We start from the raw sequence: 24,054 nt of genomic DNA, 5'->3' as shown, positions 1-24,054 counted from the left end.
CAGTGGCGCGATCTCGGCTCACTGCAAGCTTTGCCTCCCAGGTTCACGCCATTCTCCAGCCTCAGCCTACTGAGTAGCTGGGACTACAGGCACCCGCCGCCACGCACTGCTAATTTTTTGTATTTTTTAGTAGAGACGGGGTTTCACTGTGTTAGCCAGGATGGTATGGATCTCCTGACCTTGTGATCCACCTGCCTTGGCCTCCCAAAGTGCTGGGATTACAGGCGTGAGCCACCACACCCGGCCTCTATTACTATTTTTAAGAAATTTCTCTTTTGGGCTTCATGCTAGAGTTATGAGTAGATTGCACACCACAATTCCAGTATTAGAGTATCCGAAGTTTGTCTGTGTACTTAATTTTACCAGCATGTTTTATATCTTTAGTTTTGTTTTTTCTGAATGTTAGTGTTTTCTTTCTTTCAGATTGAATTCCTTTGGCATTTTTTGTAAGACAGGTCTGGTGGTGGTGAATTCTCTCAACTTTTGTTTGGGAAATCCTTTATCTCTCCTCCATAGTTGAAGGATAACTTTGCTGGATATAATATTCTTGGATGACAGTTTTTTTTTCTTTTCTTTTAGAACTTTGAAAATTTGTTCCCTTCCCTCCTGGCTGTATGATTTCTGTTAAGAAGTCTGTTGCAAGATGAATGGGAGCTCCTTTATATGTTACTTGCTTTTTTCCCTCTTGCTGTTTTTAGGATTCTCTCTTGTTCTTGACTTGACAGTTTATTATTTGCCTTGGAATAGTCTTATTTGGGTCAAATCTGTTTGTTGTTTTCTGACCTTCCTGTACCTGGATATTTATATCTTTCTCAAGTTTTGGAAGGTTTTCTGTTATTATTTCTTTGAATAAGCTTTGTACCCCTTGCTCTTGTTCAATTCCCTTGAATACCAATAATTTTTTAAAATTTCATCTTTTGAGGAAAATTTCTGTATCTTATAGGTGATCTTCATTGCTTCTTGTTCTTTTTTTCACTTTTCTCCTCTGAGTGTATTTTCAAATAGCCTGTCTTCAAGCTAACAGATTCTTTCCTTTTCTTGATCCATTCTGCTGTTGGTAGCCTTTAATTAATTTTTCAGTTCAGCAAATGTATTTCTCAGTTCCAAGATTTCCACTTGATTTTTTAAAAAATTATTTCAATCTCTGCTAAATTTCTCTGATAAAGTTCTGAACTGATTTTCTGTGTTATCTTGGAAATCACAGAGTTTCCTTAAAATTGCTATTTTGAATTCTTGGACAGACAGCTCAAATACCACTGTTTTATTAGGACCAGTTACCGGTTCCTTGCTTTGATTGCTTGGAGAAATCACGATTCCCTGTTTGCTGCTGTTTTTTGTGGACGTACATCTGTGTTTTTGCATTGAAGGATAGTTATGTATTCCAGTCTTCTCTGGATTTTTTTGTTTTGTTTTGTTTTCATTGGATATATTTTCTTAGAGGTTCTTTACTGCTAGCTTGCTGTCTCCTTTTCTGCTGTAGTTGTTGGTACCTTGAGCTCAGGTTCACCTTGTCTCTAGTAACTGCTTGGAATGCTGCCCTTCCTGAACTGGGTGGGGGGGTGTCCTAAAGGGGATGTCCCAGCAGTGTGGGAAGACTGGCTAGGGTTTGTGTCCAGGGGACCAGCATGTGCCTGCTGAAAAGCCACTCTGATTTGGTGTCTCCTTTTGTTGAGTTATAGAACAGAGTTTCAAGAGCTAGAGATGGTAGTCCCACCTCCCCCTCTTTACCTCTTTACCTCTTTCTGTCCTCTGGGATGTTTCTCCCTTCAGACACTTGTGATGGATTAAGGCAGGGACAGGTCTCCTGCCAGGGAACCCAAAATGGTGGAAAAGCTGGTTGTCCACCTCAGCCTCACTTTTCTCAGTGTAGAAACAGTGAATTGGGGGAAAATTTCTTTGCAGGCTTGGTGCCAGGCAGAATGGGGGGAGGGGTGTTGTGGATGTGGAAGTTGAATTCTCTTACTGTCCCCTCAGAGCTGTGGCCCCAAGATCTGTTTCATCTTCATATGAGAATTCTGGAATGTTCCTGGTGATAATGTTGGCACTGTATATTTACTTTTGGTTTTCAGGTGGGAGTGAAGCCAGCTTGCTTCTATGCTACCATTTTGGAACCGGATTATTGCATGTTTTTAAAAAACTTTATTTCGAAATAATTTTAGATTCACATAAAAGTTATAAAATTAGTACTGTGCTCCTGTGTACTTCCGGCATCTCCCAGTGATAATCTCTTACAGAATAACTGTAGTATAATTATTGAAACTGGGAAATTGACACTGGTTCAACATCAGTTTAACTAAAGTCAATACTAACTAAAGACTTTACTCACATTTCGCTAGTTTTTACCAGTGTGCCTATCTTTTTCCTTGGTGACTAGTCCTATGAAATTTTAACCCACGTATAATTTGACATTGTACGTGTGTGTGTGTGTGTGTGTGTGTGTGTGGGTGTGTAGACAGGTTCTCATTTTGTTACCCAGGCTGGAGTGCAGCAGTGTGATCATAGCTCACTGCAACCTGGAACTACTGGACTCAAGTGATCCTCCCATCTCAGCCTCCTGAGCAGCCGGGACTATAGGCACACCACCCTACCTGGGTAATTAAATTTTTTTTTTTTTTTGTAGAGATGCGGTCTCACTATGTTTCCCATGCTAGTCTTGAACTTTTGGCCTGAAGCAATCGATCCTCCAGCCTTGGCCTCCCAAAGTGCTGGGGTTACAGATGTGAGCCACTGCTCCCAGCTGCATCGTGTATTTTTTTTTTTTTTTGAGACGGAGTCTTGCTCTGTCGTCCAGGCTGGAGTGCAGTGGTGCAATCTCGGCTCACTGCAAGCTCCGCCTCCCAGGTTCACACCATTCTCCTGCCTCAGCCTCCTGAGTAGCTGGGACTACAGGTGCCCGTCACCACGCCCGGCTAATTTTTTGTATTTTTAGTGGAGACGGGGTTTCGCCATGTTAGCCAGGATGGTCTCAATCTCCTGACCTCATGACCCATCTGCCTCGGCCCCCCACAGTGCTGGGATTACAGGTGTAAGCCACCGCGCCTGGCTACCTTGTGTATTTTCAAGCAAGGGAGTACCATAATTATGCCTGTGCTGTAGAAAGGTAAATCCTGGCAACAGAGGAGGATGAATCAGAGGTGAAGCTGGAGACCTGGAAGTGATCTGAGGCCATTTCTGTAATCTCAGTCAGTGCACATGAACTGGACAGTGACCTCAGGGATGCAGAGAGGCAGAAGATAGATTTAAGAGGTGTTCTCCAAGTAAAATTGATATCACTCGCTGAGTGATTAGAGAGAGGACTCCAGGCAGGAGGCCACAGGCAGGTGTTGTCTACCTTGTGTTGTCAAGCTTTAGCAGCTGAAGCAAATCCACTCATGCGTTCATTTTTAATACCTCTGAACACCGGTCACTGGCCTCGGATCTGGAGATGTAGTGATGATGTCAGTTACTTTGCCTCTAGTCTTTATGGAACTCAAAGTTTAGTGGGAGACAAGCCTTAATCAAAGACTCATCCCAATAGCTACATCATTACAAATTGGACTAAGGCTATGAAGGACAACAGAGGTTGTTGTGAAAGCATGTAAGGGAAGCCAGCCTAGTGTGCGGTGTCAAGGAAGGCTCCCTGAAGAAGTGGCATTTGAACTGAAATTTAGGGCCTGAATTCTCAGAGAGTGATGTCCTGCCCAGCAGCACCAGCATCTCTTGGGAACTGGTCAGCAATGCAAATTCTCTGTCTCTGTTTTTTTTTTTTTCTTTTTTGAGACGGAGTATTGCTCCGTCGCCCAGGCTGGAGTGCGGTGGCACAATCTCGGCTCACTGCAAGCTCCGCCTCCTGGGTTCACGCCATTCTCCTGCCTCAGCTTCCTGAGTAGCTGAGACTACAGGTGCCTGCCACCACACCCAGCTAATTTTTTTGTATTTTTAGTAGAGACAGGGGGTTTGCCATATTAGCCAGGATGGTCTCGATCTCCTGACCTCATGATCCGCCTACCTCGGCCTCCTAAAGTGGTGGGATTACAGGCGTGAGCCACCGCGCCCGGCCTTTTTTTTCTTTCTTTCTTTCTTTTTTTTTTTTGAGACAGAGTCTCACTCCGTTGCCCAGGCTAGAGTGCAGTGGCACAATCTTAGCTCACTGCAACTCCGCCTCCTGGGTTCAAGCAGTTCTCTGCCTCAGCCTCCGAAGTAACTGGGATTACAGGCACTTCGCCACCACGCCTGTCTAATTTTTGTATTTTTAGTAGAGATGGGGTTTCACTATCTTGGCCAAGCTGGTCTTAAACTCCTGACCTCGTGATTCACCTGCCTCGGGCTCCCAAAGTGCTGGGATTATAGGTGTGAGCCACTGCGCCCGGCCAGCAATGCAAATTCTTAGGCCTCACCCCAACCCAGGACTGGAATGGGAATCTGGAGTGGGCCCAGCAATCGGTTTCTAACAAGCCCTCCATGTGATCCTCATGTCCACTCAAGTGTGGGAACTCTTGATTGTTAGGACAAGGAGGTGCTCATTAGTCAGAGGGGCGAGGGATAGGTGGTCTAGGTAGAGGTTACAGCAGGTGAAGAGAAAAAAACCCTTGCTTGGGAATGAGCACATTTGAGGGACTGCTGGCGTGGTTGAGGCAGAGGGAGCCGGGGGAGGGTGGCAGCAGAGAAGCAGGGGAGGGCCCGTGCTGCAGCCACAAAGACACCAAGGACTTTGGTCTTGGTTCTAAGAGCACTAGGAGGCAATTGGAGTGTTCTAAGCAAGGAAGTAACACAAGGAGATCAGCATTTGCAATGATTATGCTGGTTGTTGTGAGGAAGACAGAAGGGATCACAGTAGGGGTGTGTGTATGTGTGTCTGTGTGTGTCTGTGTGTGTGTGCGCATGCATTGGATTGAGACATGGAAAGAGACGTGGTGCTCATACAGTGGTCACATAAAATCTCTCCACCCGGGAATCCTACAATTTAGTGTGACATTCACGTGATTTGCATAAGGTTTTCTACACAGTTCTCCAGTAGCTTGCAAATCATTGGCTTGTTTGACAAACCCAAAGGCTCCATTCTTGTAGCTTGCATAGGCCCAGTAAGAAAATCTGTCAGCCAATCTGTGCTAACCCCATTGCTCTCTTATTTTTCAGAATTCCCAAAGTCAGAAATACTTTATCTTGAAGGGAATGAAACAAAATAGCACCCAAACAAATGCTCCCAAAGGCAAAGCACCCTCTCAGGCAGTACCAAAGCCAGGTGAGATGCTCCTCCTCCCCGAGCATCTGTGCTCACTGATGTAGCTTTTGCACAGTAGACAGTCAGGTCATTGTGCATGGCTTCAGGTCTCAAGAGAAAGGTGCTTTAAAAGTTGATCGTGTTACTCTTGCCACTTCTATCTGATTTGTGTCCGTCATCCAGGCAACAAGCATTTACTAAGTGCTGACTCCTGTGCCAAAATGTTGTAAGCATTCTCATATATATCACGTCAGCAAGCATTGGCTTATACGTTTTAACAGTGGATGACCTGAATTTGGTGCTCAGCATGAATGGAAATACTAGACAACTGCAGTGAGTTCAGAGAACGATTCCACCCATGTCACTGTGGGACAGCAGGGCCCACTCGACAATCCAGCTTTTCTTAAGCCTAGATTCACATTTCCTGCGATAGGTGGCAGCAGCAGCAAGACTTCTAGTTCCTAAACCCTGAAACTGGGAAACTTGCAACTTTGCAGGAGCTGAGGTCTTGCTTAGACTTGGCTTGACTATAAATAGGATGTGCTCAGCACTCCTTGTCTGCTTATAGGAGCAGGGAGAGAGCATAATTGCCGCCAGCTCTTATACTTTAAAAGGCTTCGAGTGAAACCGTTTTGAGATGTTTGACAGCATGCTTGTGGTCAGTGTTTCTGACATGACTTGTTTTTTCTCAGTTGCCGTATCTGTGTCTGTCATCACATCAGGTGTGGTGGGTCTGATAATATTCATGAGGTAATAGTGAATTTCTGAGATAGCTCCTGAAATTAGACTTTTATATCCACGATAAAGAGTATTACAAACAAAACAATATAAGCTTTTTTTCTATAGGCTCTGTATTTGGGGCAGCAAGACATTCATGCTAGTGTGAACTAATACAAAACACAATTACTTAATTTGGTTCAACATAACATTCTGGAGGATGACGCGCTGGGCACACGGTGAAACCCGACCCTGGCTCCCACGGCATCAAGGATCTGACAGGGAAGACAGACACTGAACAGTCATGGGGTCGAGGGTGCTCATTAAGGAAACCTGGCTGACCCTGGCCACCAGTTCTCAGTAGGAGGTTGAGTGAGGAATCGTGAATGGCATGGAAAGTTTTACCTTGAATGGTGGGAAGAAGAGAGACTCTTCAATAAAATACAGGAGTAGAAGGACATGTGGTGTGCATGTGTGCTATTCTGTGTGTGTGGTATGTGTGTCTGGGGGCGGTAAGTGGTCTGTGGTATGTGTGTGTTTGGTGTGTGTGTTTCTGTGGGGGGTGAGTTGTGTGTGATGTATGTGTTTCTATGGGGGGTGAGTTGTATGTGGTACATGTGTGTGATGAAGGTGGTGTGTGTGTGGTGTGTGTGTGGTGTATGTGTGGTGAGTGTGTAGTGTGTGTTGGGAGGCGGGTGCTGTCTGAATGGCAGGGCTGTGGAAACCATTTATTTGTCAGTCATTGGAGCAGCAGTTGCGTGCCGAGTACTCTGGGGCTGGGGTAGAGGGGTGTAAACACACCCTTTTATTTCCTAGAGCCTACCATGGAGTTAATTTCCCAACTAAAAGTATAACGCCAAGTTGGGGTATATGCAGTGCTGGGGAAGTGCAGGCTGTGTGAGAGACTCTGCAGGGAGGATGCTGGGTGTTCAGAGAAGCCTCTCCAGAAGGTGACATTCCAGGAGGTCTCAAGGCAGAGGAATCAGCCAGGGCGGAGCAGGGCCGAGTGACCCACGGGGCCATGACGGGGAGACATGGGCAGGAGCCAGCTCCTGTCCTGCCTAGTGGGCACTGGTAGGCATGATGTCTACAACATGCCATGATACGCTTATTAAAGAACATTTAACATAAAAAGATCAATGTCTCCATCATCCCCAGGTAGCAATTTTTGTCATATATTCTAGTCCCTGTCCATTTGTGACAATACATTTTTATATCATTGTGTTCATAGTGTATGCTCCACTGTACTTGTTCTCTTGACATTGTCCTAAATGTGTTTTGATGTTTCTACATATTTTCTAGTTACCAGTTATAGCAGTGATATCCTACTCCATTAAAATATATTAACGTTGCACGGTTTGTTACGTTTTTCATTTGATTTCTAGGTTTGTAGGGGTGGGTCTTACAGTGTGTGAGGGTAGACTGTGACGATGAGGTTCGGGCAGGGCACGGGGCTGTACAGGGCCTGGGGAGCCCCTTGGTGGAGGGAGGCTGCATCCCAAATGTGTGGCCATAGTGTTGCCTAGCTGTGGAGGCAGGTCAGTTTATAAGCTCAGATTTTTCTGCTAAATTGAATTCAGATGACTGGCTAAATTGCTTTTTGTGATACCCTATCATTTGGAATATATTTGTAAATCAACTTGCATTCTTATAATTCCTATGTTTAGAACAATAGACTAGGGGTTGCCAGTAGAGTCTGTCGAAGATATTAAAGCAGTATGAGACTGGAATGGGGGAGGCGGGACTGGTCTTCAAATGTTGGTGGCATGAACGCTGGAATCCTCATATTTGATTAGAAATTTATGTAGATGACTTGCTTTTAGTTTTCTACACATTCTCTTGAGTAGGTTGTGGAACTGTTAAACCATTTTGCAAACTCAAGTTATCCATTCTTATGGATTGATACACGGATTTTCTTATTGCCGTATCAAATATATGAAAACTTCATTACTCTTAAATGTTTACATAAGAATACACACAAATCACTCACATGCATGTAGGCAAATACATACACACACATACCTGCTGGCACAATTGGACAAAAAGCCAAGGATTAAATTCAGCGGAGTTTGGGTCTTGGCTTCACTGTCACTGAGTAAATTTGGCATTTTCTCTCTGGCGTTTAATTTTTCCACCTCTAAAAATATGGATAATAGTGTCTAACTCACAAGGTTGTCATATGGTTGATGATTAAATGAGATAACACCCAGTGCCCAGCAAAATAGATGCTCATTTATTGCTAGTTGAAGCACCTAAATGTAATGTCTGCAGCTGGCTTTTAACTTCATTCTGATACAAAGTAGGAAACTTTACATATTAACCTCTTTAAAGGCAAAAACTATGAACTCATACTTATCAATCAACTTCAGGTTCTTCTAAAGCACTGATCTCAAGCTTATTAAATACAGATGGCTGGGCCCCACCCCCAGAAAGTCAGTTTATCTGGGTGGAGCCTGGAAATGTACATATTTGAAAAAAGGTCTCAAAGTGCTGGTTCAGGCACCACACTTTGAGAACCACTGTTTTAAAGCTACATGCTTGCTTTCACGGCCCTTTGAAAATGCATTTTTAAAAATGGAAAATAAATGCATTTAAAAACAATGGTATTAATAACAATAAAAAATCATGTTATTTCTGCTTGAGGAATCTACAAATGGAATAACTCTTTCTCCCCTTCAGATGAACTGATGGATGGTGTCTGCTGGGAAAAGTCTTTAATCCGACCCTGGAGATAGAGCGATAGAGCTCACACTCTCACCCACTCTAGCCAGACAGGTACCCCACAGAGCAATGCTGCATTACTCCAGGCTACAGTAGTATTAGTTGGAGATGCTGCGGGGATGCCTCGTTCTTTCCTTTTCACAACATATTGCCATTTTCTTTAACATTCTGAATTAAATGGTGGGTGACTAGAGGGTCAGGGTGGGTTGTGTTTCTCTTTCTCTTCCTAGACCCTAGCCGATGTGTGGCCTACAATGTTTGCTGAAGAATGGATGGTTGAGAGAATGGTTGCTTAGAAAATGCTTATACCAAGAATGTTTAGGTAGAACACACAATAGGCTCCATTTTCAGAACTAGCCAGATTTGGCCCTTTGGAATCTTCATATTGTAATTGAAGTCTCACTAGCTTTTATGATCCCGCAATTGGTAGAAATTAGAACTAGAGGAGACCAACAGGTCACCCAGACCATTCTCCCGCTGGAAGAGGATTATTCCCTGCAGTGTAGTCTGTGGCATTAGGAGGAATTACTTTTCATATGATTATTTTTTTTTTCATGCTGTCTTCAACTAAGTGTTTCTTGAATTGAATCACTTTGTATTCAAGTAATAAAATGCACAACAGGCAGTGCATTTCCGGGTGATTATCTTACTCCTCAGGTGGTGTAATAAGGCATGAGGCCAAAGCCCTGGTGTGCCTTATTGTTATTAGGAAGTGAATTTATGGGTAAAATAAAGAGAACGGTTCTGTGCATCAGCAATCACTGCAACAAGGAATGCAGTAACAGTGGATGTTCCCCACGTGCTTAGAGAGCCGGGTAATGCGGCTGAGTGTCCTGAGTGTCCCCATCACACAACCCTGGGCAGCCAGTGAATTTCGGCTGCTCTTAAGGAACGTGTTATTAATTTTGTAAAAAGAGACAGGAAAGCTTTGGTCATTGACAACCATGTGAACTTGATATCGGGGAAGAGCACGTCTCCTGGTTCTAGAAGAGAGAGGCTTAGTCTCCAGCCTTGGGACTCCACAGTCATGTAGCCCAGGGCAAGTCACAGGCCTGCTCTGAACATCGATTTCCTCACCTATGATATGGGAAGAAGAGTAACTGGGTGTGGGAAGAGTTAAATGGTAACTATAAGTTTCATAAATATTAAGCACATTTCTTGACTCTGCGAGTCCCCAATAAATAATTGAGTTAGATAATGTATTTGCCTTCTCAAAATTCCTCATCAGGCTGAGTTTCTTGTCTCTTAATTTCTTCAATCTTGTTTTATTATTTCAGCTACACAGATAATTCCCGTCACCTTTGGTGCTCCTTCCTGGCCAAAATGTACACATCTCCACTTCCCTTGCACACACCCTTGACTTGCGGTATCACACTTGCCTGTCAAGACCCTGGTCCAAATTAAACCCAACTTTGTGCCTACCCATGCTGCTGAGCATGGCTGGAGAAAAACACACAACCACAGGTTCGTGTCCATGAACCTCAGATGGCTCTTACAGTTCCCTGGCTGTCACTTCACTTCTCCCACTCCCCGACTTGCCTTCTCTTCTAGACAGTGTGTCATTCTGTGTCCTGTGATCTCAATCCTAAGATACTTCTCCCCAGCCTCACTCACTGCTGATGACCTGACTTCCTAGTTCAAGGAGAAAACAGAATCAGAAGGGAGCTGCCACAAGCTCCCATCATCACACCCGAGTCCACATTCTCCAGCTTCTCTTTTGTCACCATGAAGGCTCATCCTGCTGCTTGTCCATGAGATCCCATCTCCATTGGCCAACCGTGGGAACCAGCAAAGCTCATCTTTCTCTCCTGCTGCGTTTCTCTTTGCCCTGCTACTAGGTTGCCATCACAAGTGTTCAAACACGCTGCTGATTCTCCCGTCTTGAAGAAGAAATGTCTCCCGAGACATCATCACACTGTCTCTCAGCTCTACTGTTTCTCCCCCTTACAGCAGAGTTCTTTCCAACTGCTGTCTCTATTTACTGTCGCTCGTTCTCCTCTTCACTGTTCAGGAACTCACTTAACACAAATTCCCCCAACACTGTTACTATCAGGGTCCTCGGTGGTTCCTATAGGGCTCACTCAAACCGAAGCCCTTATTACTGTGGCATTTAACACTCACCATCAACCCTCCTTCTTAGAACTTATTCTTCTCATGGTTTCTAGGACTGTGGCCTCTGGTCTTTCTCAGTCTCCTTTGCTGGTTCTTCTTCATCTCCTTCAACGGTGAATGTTGGGGGGCCCCAAGTCTCAGCCCTTTGACATTTTCTTTTTTTATACCTACTTTCTTGATGGGATTATCTCATATCATGCCTTTATATACATGATATTTTGGCAATTCCGAAACTTTTTTTTTTTTGAGACAGAGTCTCACTTCTGTCACCCAGGCTGAAGTGCCATGGTGTGATCTCGGCTTGCTGCAACCTCCACCTGCTGTGTTTAAGCAATCCTCCCACCTCAGCTTCCTGCGTAGCTGGGACTATAGGTGTGCACCACCACACCTGGCTCATTTTTGTATTTTTGTAGTGACAAGGTTTTGACATATTGCCCAGGCTGGTCTTGAACTCCTGAGCTCAAGCAATCTGCCCACCTTGGCCTCCCAAAGTGCTGGGATTCTCAAACTTTTATCTTCAGCCCCAATCTGTCCCCTGAACTCAAACTCACGTATTCAGTGACCTATTCAGTATATCTACCTGGATACCCAACAGGCATCTTAAAATTGAATGTCCAAAATGGAAGTCTTGATCTTCTGTAAACCTGTTCTACCTGCAGTCTTTCCCATCTCAGGTAATGGCCATTCCATCCAACCTTTCTTTTGCATGCTGAATCAAATCTACCAGAGTATGATGGACTCCTCCTTCAGAATATGGCTGGAATCTGATCACTTCTCAATACTTTTACAAAAACCTCATGGTCTGAGCCACTGTCTTCTCTTGTATGGATTATTGCCGTAGACTTTTAATTGTCTTCATTTCCTTCCTTGCACCTGTAAGCCTATTCATGACATACGGCCAGAGGTATTCCTTTAACCCAGAGGCCAGATCATCTCCTCTGCACTAACCCCCTAAAGGCTTCACATGTCAGATATCACAGTAAGAGCCAAGCCTCACACTGGCCTGCAAGGCTGTCCTTCATCTGGCCGCCTGTTGCTTCCTTGTCCTCCTAACTGCATGGTTCCCCGCTTGGTCTCCTTTAGATCTTTGCTTAATATCTTCTATTCTTCTCTGCTCCAGTGGTCTCCATAGACCTGATTCACTTGTATGATTAATTTGTTTATTGTCTGCCTTCCATTTCTACAGTATAAGATCCACAAGGTCCAATAGTTTACCTATTTTGTTCACTGATATCTGGACTCCTAGAAAGGAACTAAATAAATGTGTTGACTGTGTGAACACATACCAAGCTATGTTTTTCACTGTAATTCTGGAAGTTTACCTCTGTAATGATTCAATTCAGTTAAATTAATCCAGCCCAAGAAAGATGTGTGTGGGATTGCTGAGGCTCTAGGGCTCCTATGGTATAAGACGTGGGGTGGTACTTACCTACAGGGCCTGCCACCCGACTGTGGCAAATAAGACAGGTCTCTAGACTGTACAGTGTAAGGCAGAGTGGGTGCCTGCCCAGAAAGGGAAAGCAAAGTACTAGCCAATGTGGATTTCTTGCACATTAAAAAAATTCTTCTTCATTTCTTCAACCCTATAAACTCTGAGATTCTTCAAATTGAAGACTTCAGAAGCATCATCTAGTCTGATTCTGTATACTTGTATAGTGCCATCCACATCCATCTATTTTTGAATATTAAATAACTTTGCGCTTGCATTTAATACATGGAACCTGGTAGGAAAACTGTGTGTGTGTGTGTGAAGGTTAGCCAACTTAGGAGCCTCAGACAATTATGCTGTAAACTTCCTTGTAGAACTAGAACTTGGCCTTCTTAATTCATTCTTATGTTGAGAGTAGCCAAAAAGGAATGAATCAGACTAAACTTCCCCTTATTTTCTGAAACACTAATAAGCCAAACTCCTCATTGCCACAGACTGGCAGTATCTATGAGTTAAAAATCATGAAGGCATGTAACAGTGTGGTGACTGCTGAGCATTAGGCCTGCTGCAGTAGGAGCACAGCCAAGTTAGCTCTGACTGTGGGGGCTTGGGCCTGGCTGATGGTAAGTAGGACATGGCTGTGACTCTCACTGGGATATATCTGGATGTCTTGCTTTTGCCCTGCTTCCTCTAAGGTCTTTGAGTCGTAATCTAAATAACTATCAAGTAAACATATTGCCTTAGAAATTATTGAAAGGGAACCACCTTTGCCAAAGGTACCCATGGGAGCAACGTCTCCCTTGGCTCACCCAGTGCTCTGCTGCTGCATCTCTGTCTTCCCCTTCCTCCTCCACCTTCTCCTTCTCTTCCTCCTTTTTTCTAATTGTGATATAATTCATATACCATAAAATTCACTTCCTTTTAAAGTATATAATTCGGTGTTCTTTTAGTATATATACTAAGTTGTGCAACTATCACCACTATCTAATCCCAGAACATTTTGTCACCTCTAAAAGAAATTCTGTATCCATCAGCAGTCCCATTCCTCCTTCCAGCTCCTGGCAACCACCAGTCTACTTTCTTTTTTTTTTTTTTTTTTTTTGCCCCTGCTTCTCCTTCCCGGCTGCCCACTAACCTACTTTCTGTCTCTAGATTTGCCTATTATGGACATTTTATATAAATGGAATGATATAGTATGTGGTTTTGGGGGTTTGCCTTATCATAATGTTTTCAAGGTTGATCCATGTTACTGCATGAATCCACACTTCATTCCTTTTTATGGCTGAATAATAGTTCACTGAACAGATCTACCACTTTTTGTTTATCCACTCACCCATTGATGGAAGTTTGGGTTGGTTCCACTTCTTGTCTATTGTGAATTATGCTGCTATGAATATTTAAGTACAACTTTTTTTTGGTGGACATGTGTTTTCAGTTCCTTTGGGTATATACCTGGGAGTGAAATTGCTTGGCCATATGGTAACTCTATGTTTAACTTTTTGAGAAATTCTCAAACTCTTTTCCAAAGCATCTGTACCATTTTACATTCCCACCAGTAATATGAGAATTCCAATATCTCTGCAGTCCTGCCAATACTTGTTGTTCTTTGTTTCTTTTATTATAGCCTTGCTAATGAATGTAAAGTGGTATCTCATTGTGGTTTTGATCTGCATTTCTCTGTAACTAGTGATGTTGAGTAGCTTTCCATGTACTTACTGGTCATTTGTATATTTTCTTTGAAGAAATGTCTATTCAAATCCCTTGCCTATTTTTCTATTGGGTTATTTGTCCCTTATTATTGAGCTGTAAGTGTTCTTAATATATTCTGCATACTAAATCCTTATAAGATATATGATTGGCAAATAATTTATTCCATTCTGTGGGGTGTCTTATTGCTTTCTTGACAGTATCCTTTGAAGCACAAAAGTTTTAAAGTTTGATGAAGTCCAATTAATCTATTTCTTCTTTAGTTGCCTGTGTTTTTGGTATCATATCTAACATGTCATTGTCTAATCCAAAGTCACAGAGATTTGTACCTATGCTTTCTTCTAGGAATTCTGTAGTTTTAGTTCTTACATTTAGGGCTTTTATCTATTTTGAGTTAATTTTTGTGTATGATGTGAGGTAGGGGCCCAACTTCACTTTTTTGTGCCATTTGTTGAAAAGACTACTTTTTTTTCCCATTGAATGGTCTTGGCACTCTTGACAAGTATCAAGTAATGATAAATGTAAAAGTTTATCTCTGGTCTCTTAATTCTATTCCATTGATCTGTATGTGCATACTTATACCAGAACCACACTGTCTTCATTACTGTTGCTATTAAGTTTTGAAATCAGGAAGTGTAAATCCTCCAACTTTATTTTTATTTTTCATGATTGTTTTGGCTATTCTGGGTTCCTTGCATTTGTATATGAATTTCAATATCAGCTTGTCAATTTCTTCAAGAAAGGCAGTTGGAATTTTGGTAAACATTGGGTTGAAACTATAGATCAGTTTGGAGAGTATTGCCATCTTATCCATGAATGTAGGATATCTTTCCATTTATTCAGGTCTATTTCTTTCAACAATATTGTGTAGTTTTTAATGCACAAATATTGTACTTTTTGTTTAATTTATTTCTAAGTATTTTATCCTTTTGATGATATTGTAAATAGAATTATTTCCTTAATTGTATTTTCAGATTGTTCATTGTAGGTATATAGAGATTTAACTGAGTTTCGTATATTGATCTTGTATCCTACAACCTTATTGAACTTGTTTGTTAGTTCTAATAGTGTGTGTGTGTGTGTGTGTGTGCATGTGTGTGTATCTGTCTGTCTCCCTGTATTCTATATATACAACAATGTCATTTGCAAATAGAGGTAGGTTTACATCTTAGTCTCCAATATGGATACCTTTTATTTATTTTTCTTGCCTAACTGCTCTGGCTAGAACCTTCAGTATGTTTAATACAAGTAGTGAGAACAGACATTCTTGTCTTCTTTTTGATCTTATGGTGAAAGCTTTTGGTCATTCACCATTAAATATGACATTACCTGTGAGTGTTTTTTGGATGCCCTTTATTAAGTCAAGGAAGTTCCCTTCCATTCCTAATTTGTTGAGTGTTTATTTTTGTAATCATTAAAGGATATAGGATTTTATGAAATGCTTTTTCTGCACTTAGTGAGATTATCATGTGTTTTTTTTCTTGATTAATAATATGGTCTATTACATTAATTGATTTTTGTTTGGTCAACCTCCCTTGCATTCCTAGCATAAATTTCGCTTGACCATGCTGTCTGATTTTTAAAAACTATGTTGCTGGATTCAGTTTGCTAGCCTATTTTTGAGAATTTTCCCTATACTCATAAGGAATATTGGTTTTAGCTTTTTTTTTTTTTTTTTTTTGATGGAAGCTCACTCTGTCGCCCAGGCTGGAATGCAGTGGTGCAATCTTGGCTCACTGCAAGCTCCGCCTCCTGGGTTTACGCCATTCTCCTGCCTCAGCCTCCCGAGTAGCTGGGACTACAGGCGCCCGCCACCGCGCTCGGCTAATTTTTTTGTATTTTTGGTAGGGATGGGGTTTCACCATGTTAACCAGGATGGTCTCGATCTCCTGACCTCATGATCTGCCCGTCTCGGCCTCCCAAAGTGCTGAGATTACAGGCGTGAGCCACCACGCCCTGCTGCTTTCTTTTTTTCTAATGTCTTTTCTGGTTTTGGTATCAGGGTAATACTGGCTTCATAGGGTGTGTTGACAAATGTTTCTTTCTTCTTCTATTTTTCATAAGAATATGTGAAGCATTCGTTGAATTGTTATTTTCCTTTTCTTTCTTTCTTTTTTTTTTTTTTTTTTTTTTTTTTTTGAGATGGAGTCCTACTCTCTCACCCAGACTGGAGTGCAGTGGTGAGATCTCAGCACTCTAATATCCACCTCCCAGGTTCAAGCAATTCTTCTGCCTCAGCCTCCCGAGTAGCTGGGATTATAAGCATGCACCACCATGCCTGGCTAATTTTTGTATTTTTAGTAGAAACGGGGTTTTGCCATGTTGGCTAGGCTGGTCTCGAACTCTTGACGTCAGGTGATCCACCCACCTTGGCCTCCGAAAGTGCTGGGATGACAGGTGTGAGCCACCATGCCCAGCCTTGAATTTTTCTTTAAATGTTTGGTAGAATTTGCGGGTGAACTCATCTGGTCCTGGTTCTGGATTTCTTTTGCAGGAAGTTTTTTGGTTATTAATTCAATCTTTTTGTCATAATTCTGTTTTTTCTTTAGTCAGTTTTAGTATCTTGCGTCTTCCTAAGAATATTTCCATTGTATCTAGGTTACCTAATTTGTTAGCATACAATTGTGTATAATGTTCCGTTATAATCATTTTTATTTCTGTAAGGTTAAAAGTAATGTCTCCTTTCGTCACTGATTTTAATAATTTGAGTGTTTTCTCATTGTTTTGGCTAGTCTAGCTAAAATTTGTCAATTTTGATAATCTTTAAAAGTAACTAACTTTGGTTAGTTTTGTCTGGTTTTCTATTCTTGATTTCATTTACTTCTGCTCTAATCTTTATTGTTTTCTTCATTCTACTAACTTTGGCTTTAGTTTACTCTTGTTTTTCTAGTTTCTTAAGGAATAAACTTAGGTTAGTAATTTGAGATTTTCTTCTTTTCAAATATAGGCATTAGCATCTATAAATTTTCATGTAAGCAGTGTTTTAGCTGCATCCTATAAGTTTTTATATGTTATGCCTTCATTTTCATCCATCTAAAAGTATTTGCTAATTTCTCTTTTGATCTTTTTTGACTTATTGGTTATTTAGGAGTGTGTCGTTTAATTTCCACATATTTGTGAATTATTCAATTTCTGTTTTCATTCTGTATAGTTGGAGATTATACTCTGATAATTTCAATCCTTTTAAATGTATTGAGGCTTGTTTTATGCTCTAACATATGGTTTATACTGGAGAATGATCCATGTGTGCTGAGAAGAATGATATTCTACTCTTGTTGGTTGGATGTGTTCTTTAGTTGTCTGTGAGGTCTAGTTGGTTTGTGGTGGTATTCAGATCTTCTATGTCTTGTTGATCTTCTGTCTAGTTATTCTACCCATTATTAAATGTGGATATTGAGGTTTCTAACTATAATTATTGAAGTATCTATTTTCCAATTTAGTTAGTTTTTGCTTCACGTATATTGGGGCTCTTGTTAGGTGCATATATGTTTATTTTTCCTTCACTTGCTCTTTCTCAAATGCTCTTCCTTTTTTTAATATAGATCAAAGTTTCTGACATGTATCTTTCTTTCGTTTTATTTTATTTCTTTCTTTTTTAAAAAATTTATTTAGAGACAGGGTCTCAGTCTGTCACCCAGGCTAGAGTACAGTGGCATGATAATAGCTCACTGTAACCTCAAATGCCTGGGCTCAGTGATTCTACCATGTGAACCTCCCAAGTAGCTAGGACTACAGGTGCATGCCACCATGCCTGGCATATATATATATATATACACGTGTATATATATATATATATTTTTTTTTTGGTAGAGACAGAGTCTTGCTGTGTTGCCCGGGGTGGTCTTGATCTCCTGGCCTCAAGCAATTCTCCTGCCTCAGCCTCTCAAAGCACTGAGATTACAGGCATGAGCCGCTGCACCTGGCCTTTCCTTCTTTCTGAAGAATTCCTTTTAACATTTCTTGGAAGTAAGTTTGCTGGCAACAAATTCTCTCAATTTTTGTTTACTCAAGAAAGTCTTTATTTCTCATTCACTTTTGAAGAGTAATTTCATTGAGTTTGGAATTCTAGGTTGGTGGGGTTTTTATTTCAATAGATTAAATATTTCACTCTACTCTTTTTTTCCTTGCATAGTTTCTGAAAATAAGTATGGACCACACTTTCTCGTTTCTTTGCACGTTTCATAAATGTTTGTTGAAAACTGGACATTTTATTTATTTATTTATTTATTTATTTATTTATTTATTTATTTTGAGACAGGGTCTTACTCTGTTGCCCAGGCTGGAGTGCAGTGGTGTAATCACAGCTCACTGCAGCCTCAACCTCTCAGGCTAAACTACTCTTCCCATCTCAGCCTCCTGGTGGCTGAGACCATGGGTGCATGCCAGCATGCCTGGTCAATTTTCTTTATTTTTATTTTTTTGTAGAGACAGAGTCTCAGTATGTTGCCCAGGCTGGTCTTGAACTTCTGGGCTCGAGTCTTGAACTTCCTGCCTCAGCCGTCCAAAATGCTGGGATTACAGGGATGAGCCATCATGCTAGGCCCATGACATTTTAAATAATATAATGTAGTAGTTGTGGAAATCATATTCTCATCCGTTTCCATGTTTTGTTGTTGTTACTGCTTGTTGTTCATTTGTTTATTGAGTTTTCTAAACTTTATAAAGTCTGTATTCTTTGTTATATATGGCCACTAGAGTCTGATTGGTTAGCTTAGTGGTCAGCTCATGGTTGGACAGAAATTTCCCTAAATGCCTGGAAACAGTAACTCCCAATTTTTGCTGAGGGGCTTTTTGTATTGGAGCATTCCTTCAACACTTAGCTGGGCCGTTTATAACTTTGTCTCAGCCTTCATTTCCTGCTTGTGCAGAGCTTGAAGGTCAGTTGGAGATGAGAGGTTAGGTCCTTCTCAGGTCTTTCCTGAGCATGCAGCTCTCCCTGGGAATAGTTATAGCTCTGTGCACTGAGTGACTTCCTAGATTCCCAAGAACATGTGGGCGCTTTTTCAAGTCCCTATTGATATCTCATTCCCCAGCTTTTCTCTTGAAGCTTTTCGGTTGCCTATTATTTGCCCCATTACCCACCTATTCAGGTTGCCATGATTTTAAACAACAATTGCCTCTGATTTCTTCTAACAAATGCCTCTTCATGATAGGCTGTGTTCACTGAGTGAGCTCTGAGTTCAAATAAAGACAGCCTTGGGAGAAGGATCTTTCAGGGAAACATCAGGTCAAATAATGATAATTTCCTGGTAAGGAGGCTTTGACAGAGCTCCCGCCCTGTTCTGTCCACTCCGGTGACTGGCAGCCTGCTGGGTTTTCCCTGTGATTGCAGGCTTATGGGTTTCAAGGCTACATCAGAGCTGGTGGGGCGGGAGAAGGCAGGTGAGGGGGAATGGGAATGAGGCAAGTTAAAATGCCACAAGGCATGTTCTTCATATTTGAGATTCAGTCATTTTGGGAGAATAAATGCTCCCCAGATTGCTGTAAGCCTTTGTTAATTTACAGAGTTCTGAAAAAAATTGATTTCCACAATTTTTCCCGGTGTCCTCATTGATTTCATGGAGGAGAGGATTTTCAGAGGTTCTTACTCCACCAGTTTCGTTCCTGTCATCCCAGCTTTGCCTCTGACTGCATGTTGAATTTATACTGGGGCACTTCAAAAAAGCTTAGAAAATCCAAACTTTCTTCCCCTTACTGCCTACCAAAGAAGTGAGTCAGTGATAGTCAAGATGTAGGTGGATTTTTCTATCCAAAATCTCTTTATTTTGCCGTTTTGAAGTTTACTGGATATGCTAAAACAAGGAGTCCACAATGATGATTTTATGTTCACTTTAAGAATAGTCTGAAACATCAGCAGAACAGATTATGACTAGCATCATTTTAACACTCTCCAGCTGTCCTTTCAGAAGAGGAATAGATAGGAAATTGGCCACATTTGGAATGGATGCTTTAAGGTAACGTAATCTGTTTTCTTTTATATCACAGGGATTTAATGTGCAAAATGGCGATTATACCGGACTGGCTTAGGTCGCATCCTCACATGCGAAAATTTACACATTCAAGACCCCATTCTTCACCATGTAGAGTATATTCAAGGAATGGTTCCCCAAATATGTTCAGATCTTCTTCAAGTGAGTATTCATGAGCACATGAGAACACTAGCTGTAGACATCACTTATGTGTATTTAATATGTACCAAGCTTAGTTCAAAGGATTCACAGGACACTTAATCTTCACGATAACTCTATCAATTAGGCTCTCTTTTTATCCCTATTTTCTATATGGGGAAATTGGGACACAGATTGATTAAGCTATTTGCCTAAAAGTTACAAGTTTTTAAGTGGTATGTGAGGATTTGAACCCAGGGCATGTGATTCCAGAATTCAGTGGCTTATATATGTAAAAACTCACTCAGTAAATTAGTAGACTTAATTTTTTTTTAGCAGATTTACATGTACAGAAAAATTGAGTAGAAAACACAGGAAGTTCCCATACACCCCCTCACTCCTACCCCCAGTTTCCCCATAATTAACATCTCTTATTAGTGTGGTACATTTGTTACAACTGATGAACCCATACTGATAACATTATTATTGCCTAAAGTTCAGAGTTTACCTGAGGGGTCACTCTTGATGCTGTAGATTGTATTAGTTTTAGATGAATGTATAAAATGCTATGTATTGACCAGGCATGGTGGCTCATGCCTGTTAATCCCAGCACTTTGGGAGGTTGAGGCAGGAGGATTGCTTGAGCCCAGGGGTTCCAGACCAAACTGGGTAACATAGTAAGACCTTGTCTCTACTAGAAATAAATACAAACAATTAGCCAGGCATAGTGGTACATGCCTAGAGTCCCAGCTACTTGGGAGGCTGAGGTGGGAGGATGACTTGAGCCCTCGAGGTCAAGGCTTCAGTGAGTCATGATTGTGCCACAGCACTTCAGCCTGGGTGACAGAGTAAGACCCTGTCTGAATAAATAAATAAATAGATAGATAGATAGATAGATAGATAGATAGATAGATAGATAGACATCTTGGTTGCCTCCTTGTTTGGCAATTATAAGTGAAGCTGTCGTAAGCATTCGTGTACTGGTTTTTATGTGGACATAGGTTTTCAACTCATCTGGAGTTCTTACTAGTTTTAAAGGCAACAGAAATTGACGTTATTATTTTCCAAAAACATATGTCCTTCAATTTCATGTATTAGTTCCTTCATTTACTCATTCATTTATTCACAAACATTTTCGGAGCCATAATATGTAACAGGCACTGTAATAGGTGCTGAGAATAAAGAGATGGACCTGAGAGAAGGCCTGCCCTAGACAAGCTCACAGTCTAGACAGGGAGATAAAGAATTCAAGTAGCGTGAGCCAAATACCATAAGATGCACTTACAAAGCACTGCGTGAACACAGCCTGAGGAGTCAGCGGGGCTCAGAGGGGCCACTGCGAAAGAAGAAGTTGGGTTTATGAAAGAAGTTACGGTTCGCCTTGTAATTGGGCGAAGCCATCGTAGTCATGCTGGACACTCCGGCTTCCTTGCAACTGGCAGGACCTGAACCACCCAGTCCCATGTATCTGCCAGGGAGCCTACGAAATAGACTTTGTTTCCAACAACCATGCGTCTACCCAAACTCAGCGGTCTGTTTCTAAGGAGAAAGAGGAGAGTGGATATCGGGGATTTGTTTAGCAGTTTTTGACATCAAAATACATCATCAGCAATAAATGCATTCCAGTTCAACAGCTTCATGTCTACAACATAATTCAGATATATATTTATGTAACTAACCTTCTGATCATACAAAGAAGACTAGAGTGAGGTGGGGTGACTGGGTTAAAAGCTTTTCCTACTCTTTTTTTTTTTTTTTCCTAAGACAAGAGTCTTACACTGTCATCCAGGCTGGAATACAAGGGCATGATCTTGGCTTACTGCAACCTCTGCCTCCTGGGTTCAAGTGATTCTCATGCCTCAGCCTCCCGAGTAGCTGGGATCACAGGCACACACCGCCACACCTGGCTGAGTTTTGTATTTTTAGTAGAGACAGGATTTCACCATGTTGGCCAGGCTGGTCTCAAACTCCTGGCCTCAAGTGATCCATCCCCCTCGGCCTCCCAAAATGCCGGGATTATAGACATGAGCCAGTGCATCCAGGCTGTTCCTACTCTTAAGCTTCCTAATGAGTATCACCAGGTTACCCTTCAGGAAGCTTGCACCTTAGCACATTCCCACTCATGACACTTATAAATGCTCATTTCTAAGTATCCTAACACAGATTATCTTTTAAGATCTTGCCCATTAGATATGGAAAAATAACGTTCCATTGTGAATTTAATATGCATTTCCTCAATAGTAAGGTAAACTTTTATTCTCAAGTTTACCAGGCTTATGCCTTTTGCTTTTGTGAGTTGCCTGTTCATATCCTTTGCCTGTTGACCTAGTTTGGGTTGGTCTTTTTTAGTGACTACTATGAGCTCTCTTGGTATTAAAAATGTGAACCTTCTATCTGCCTTAGTGCCACAGGTATTTTTCTTTTTTGTCATTTGCTTTTATTTCTATTGGTGGTACTTTTAGCGCACTGGAGTGGTTTTTTTTTTTTTTTTTTTTTACCTTTTTTTCTTGTTGTTTTTTTGAGACAGAGTCTCACCCTGTTGCCCAGGCTGGAGTGCAGTGGTGCGATCTCGGCTCACTGCAGCTTGTGCCTCCTGGGTTCAAATGATTCTCCTGCCTCAGCCTCCTGAGTAACTGGGACTACGGGCACGCGCCACCATGCCCAGCTAATTTTTGTATTTTTAGTAGAGATGGTGTTTCACCATGTTGGCCAGGATGGTCCCTATCTCTTGACCTCGTGATCTGCCCACCTCAGCCTCCCAAAGTGCTGGGATTACAGGTGTGAGCCACCATGCCTGGCGTTTTTTTACTTTTTAAAAATTAAAGTTATATTTGCCTCCCAGCACCACTTTCCTCTACAAGAGGGTGTCATCAGCAGTTGAGCTGGTCTCTTTTTCATGCATGCACAACATATAACTGTAAATATATACTTGTATAACTCATACATCAAATAAGCAAATAAATATTAGACACCCTGTTTCCTTTTAAGTGTTTTATCTTTGTGTTTCAGGTTGAATAATTTCGGTAGACCTGAGTTCGTATTCACGAGTTTTTTCTAGCATGTACACTCTGCTACTAAGCAAAACAAGTGAATTCTTAACTTCTGATATTGTATTTTTAATTTTTAGATTTTTTTCCTGTGCTCTTTAAATACACTTTCCATTTCTCTGCTGAAATTCTCTATATGTTCACTATGTTCTCAGCTTTTCCCTTTCATCTTGCTAACATGTCTCCCATTCTCAGTTTGAAAACCTGGTCATTTCTGCATTTGTTCTCTCTGTGAGTATTCTTCTGATGACTGTTTTTACCTTGATTAGGTTACCTTTTCTTCTTCACTTGTCTTGCAATTAAAAAAAAAAAAATGTAATGCCAGATATTTGTGTTAAAAACAGTAGAGTCAGAAGTCAATAATATTTACCACCAGAAAAGACAAGCCTCTTCTTCTCTCAGGCTTCTGGCGAGGTGAGCTCAGTTTAATCTCTCAGGTGAGCTGTGTCGACTTTGTTGCAGTTTTAGTTAAGTTTGGGTTTCCCCTGGTTTCATATGCTTGCCTTCAACAGGTCTTTGAGGTGTGAGCACTGGTGAGACTCCACAGATCTCTCTGCTTTATAGCCTAGCCACCAGCTTTGCATACGGCAGGAAGATCTCTCTCTGCTTTACCACCTACCTGTCATTTTCGGGGGATTTCTTGGGAGGTCTCTTTATTCCCCAGCTCTGCCATGGCTTTCTGCACCTGGGAACATCTCTGTCCACCCTGTGGCCCTGACTTTAACCTGCAGTGGGGCCACTGACACTTAGTGAAGGGCCCATATGCTTCGGAGGGTTCACCTGAGTTCTTGTTCCCTGTATTCAGCCTTTGGTAAACAGCTGCCCTGGACTTGTGCAAAACCCTGTGTGCCATGCTAGGGTGGATCACTCAGCTCTCCTGTAGCCCCAGCCTTTGGTGCAGTGCTACTTACGTGCACTGGGGGAAGGCCCAAGAGGGTGAGTGCAGACCTGCTCTGTGACCAAGGCCCCTGGGAATCTCATCTGTCAGCCTCATGTGGCTGCTAATTACTGGGT

At 41.7% G+C, this 24,054-nt stretch overlaps 1 protein-coding gene across 2 annotated transcripts in view; it reads left to right on the top strand.

The window, feature by feature from the left end:
- The window catches only part of EFCAB6 (EF-hand calcium binding domain 6), a 324,746-nt gene that overhangs the window by 12,732 nt on the left and 287,960 nt on the right, over positions 1-24,054 (top strand). For both annotated transcript variants that reach the window (XM_017850033.1, XM_017850035.1), the window contains exon 3: positions 19,872-20,017. Coding sequence is in view for 1 of the 2 variants with exons in the window: in XM_017850035.1 (XP_017705524.1) it covers positions 19,879-20,017 (139 nt within the window). In the remaining variant the exon portion in view is untranslated. The remainder of the gene's footprint in view (positions 1-19,871; positions 20,018-24,054) is intronic.

Source organism: Rhinopithecus bieti, unplaced genomic scaffold (assembly GCF_001698545.2).
Source record: "Rhinopithecus bieti isolate Rb0 unplaced genomic scaffold, ASM169854v2 scaffold_33210, whole genome shotgun sequence".
NCBI lineage: Eukaryota > Metazoa > Chordata > Mammalia > Primates > Cercopithecidae > Rhinopithecus > Rhinopithecus bieti.
The sequence above is the reverse complement of the archived record's forward strand: the minus strand, read 5'-3'. Positions and strand labels throughout refer to the sequence as shown.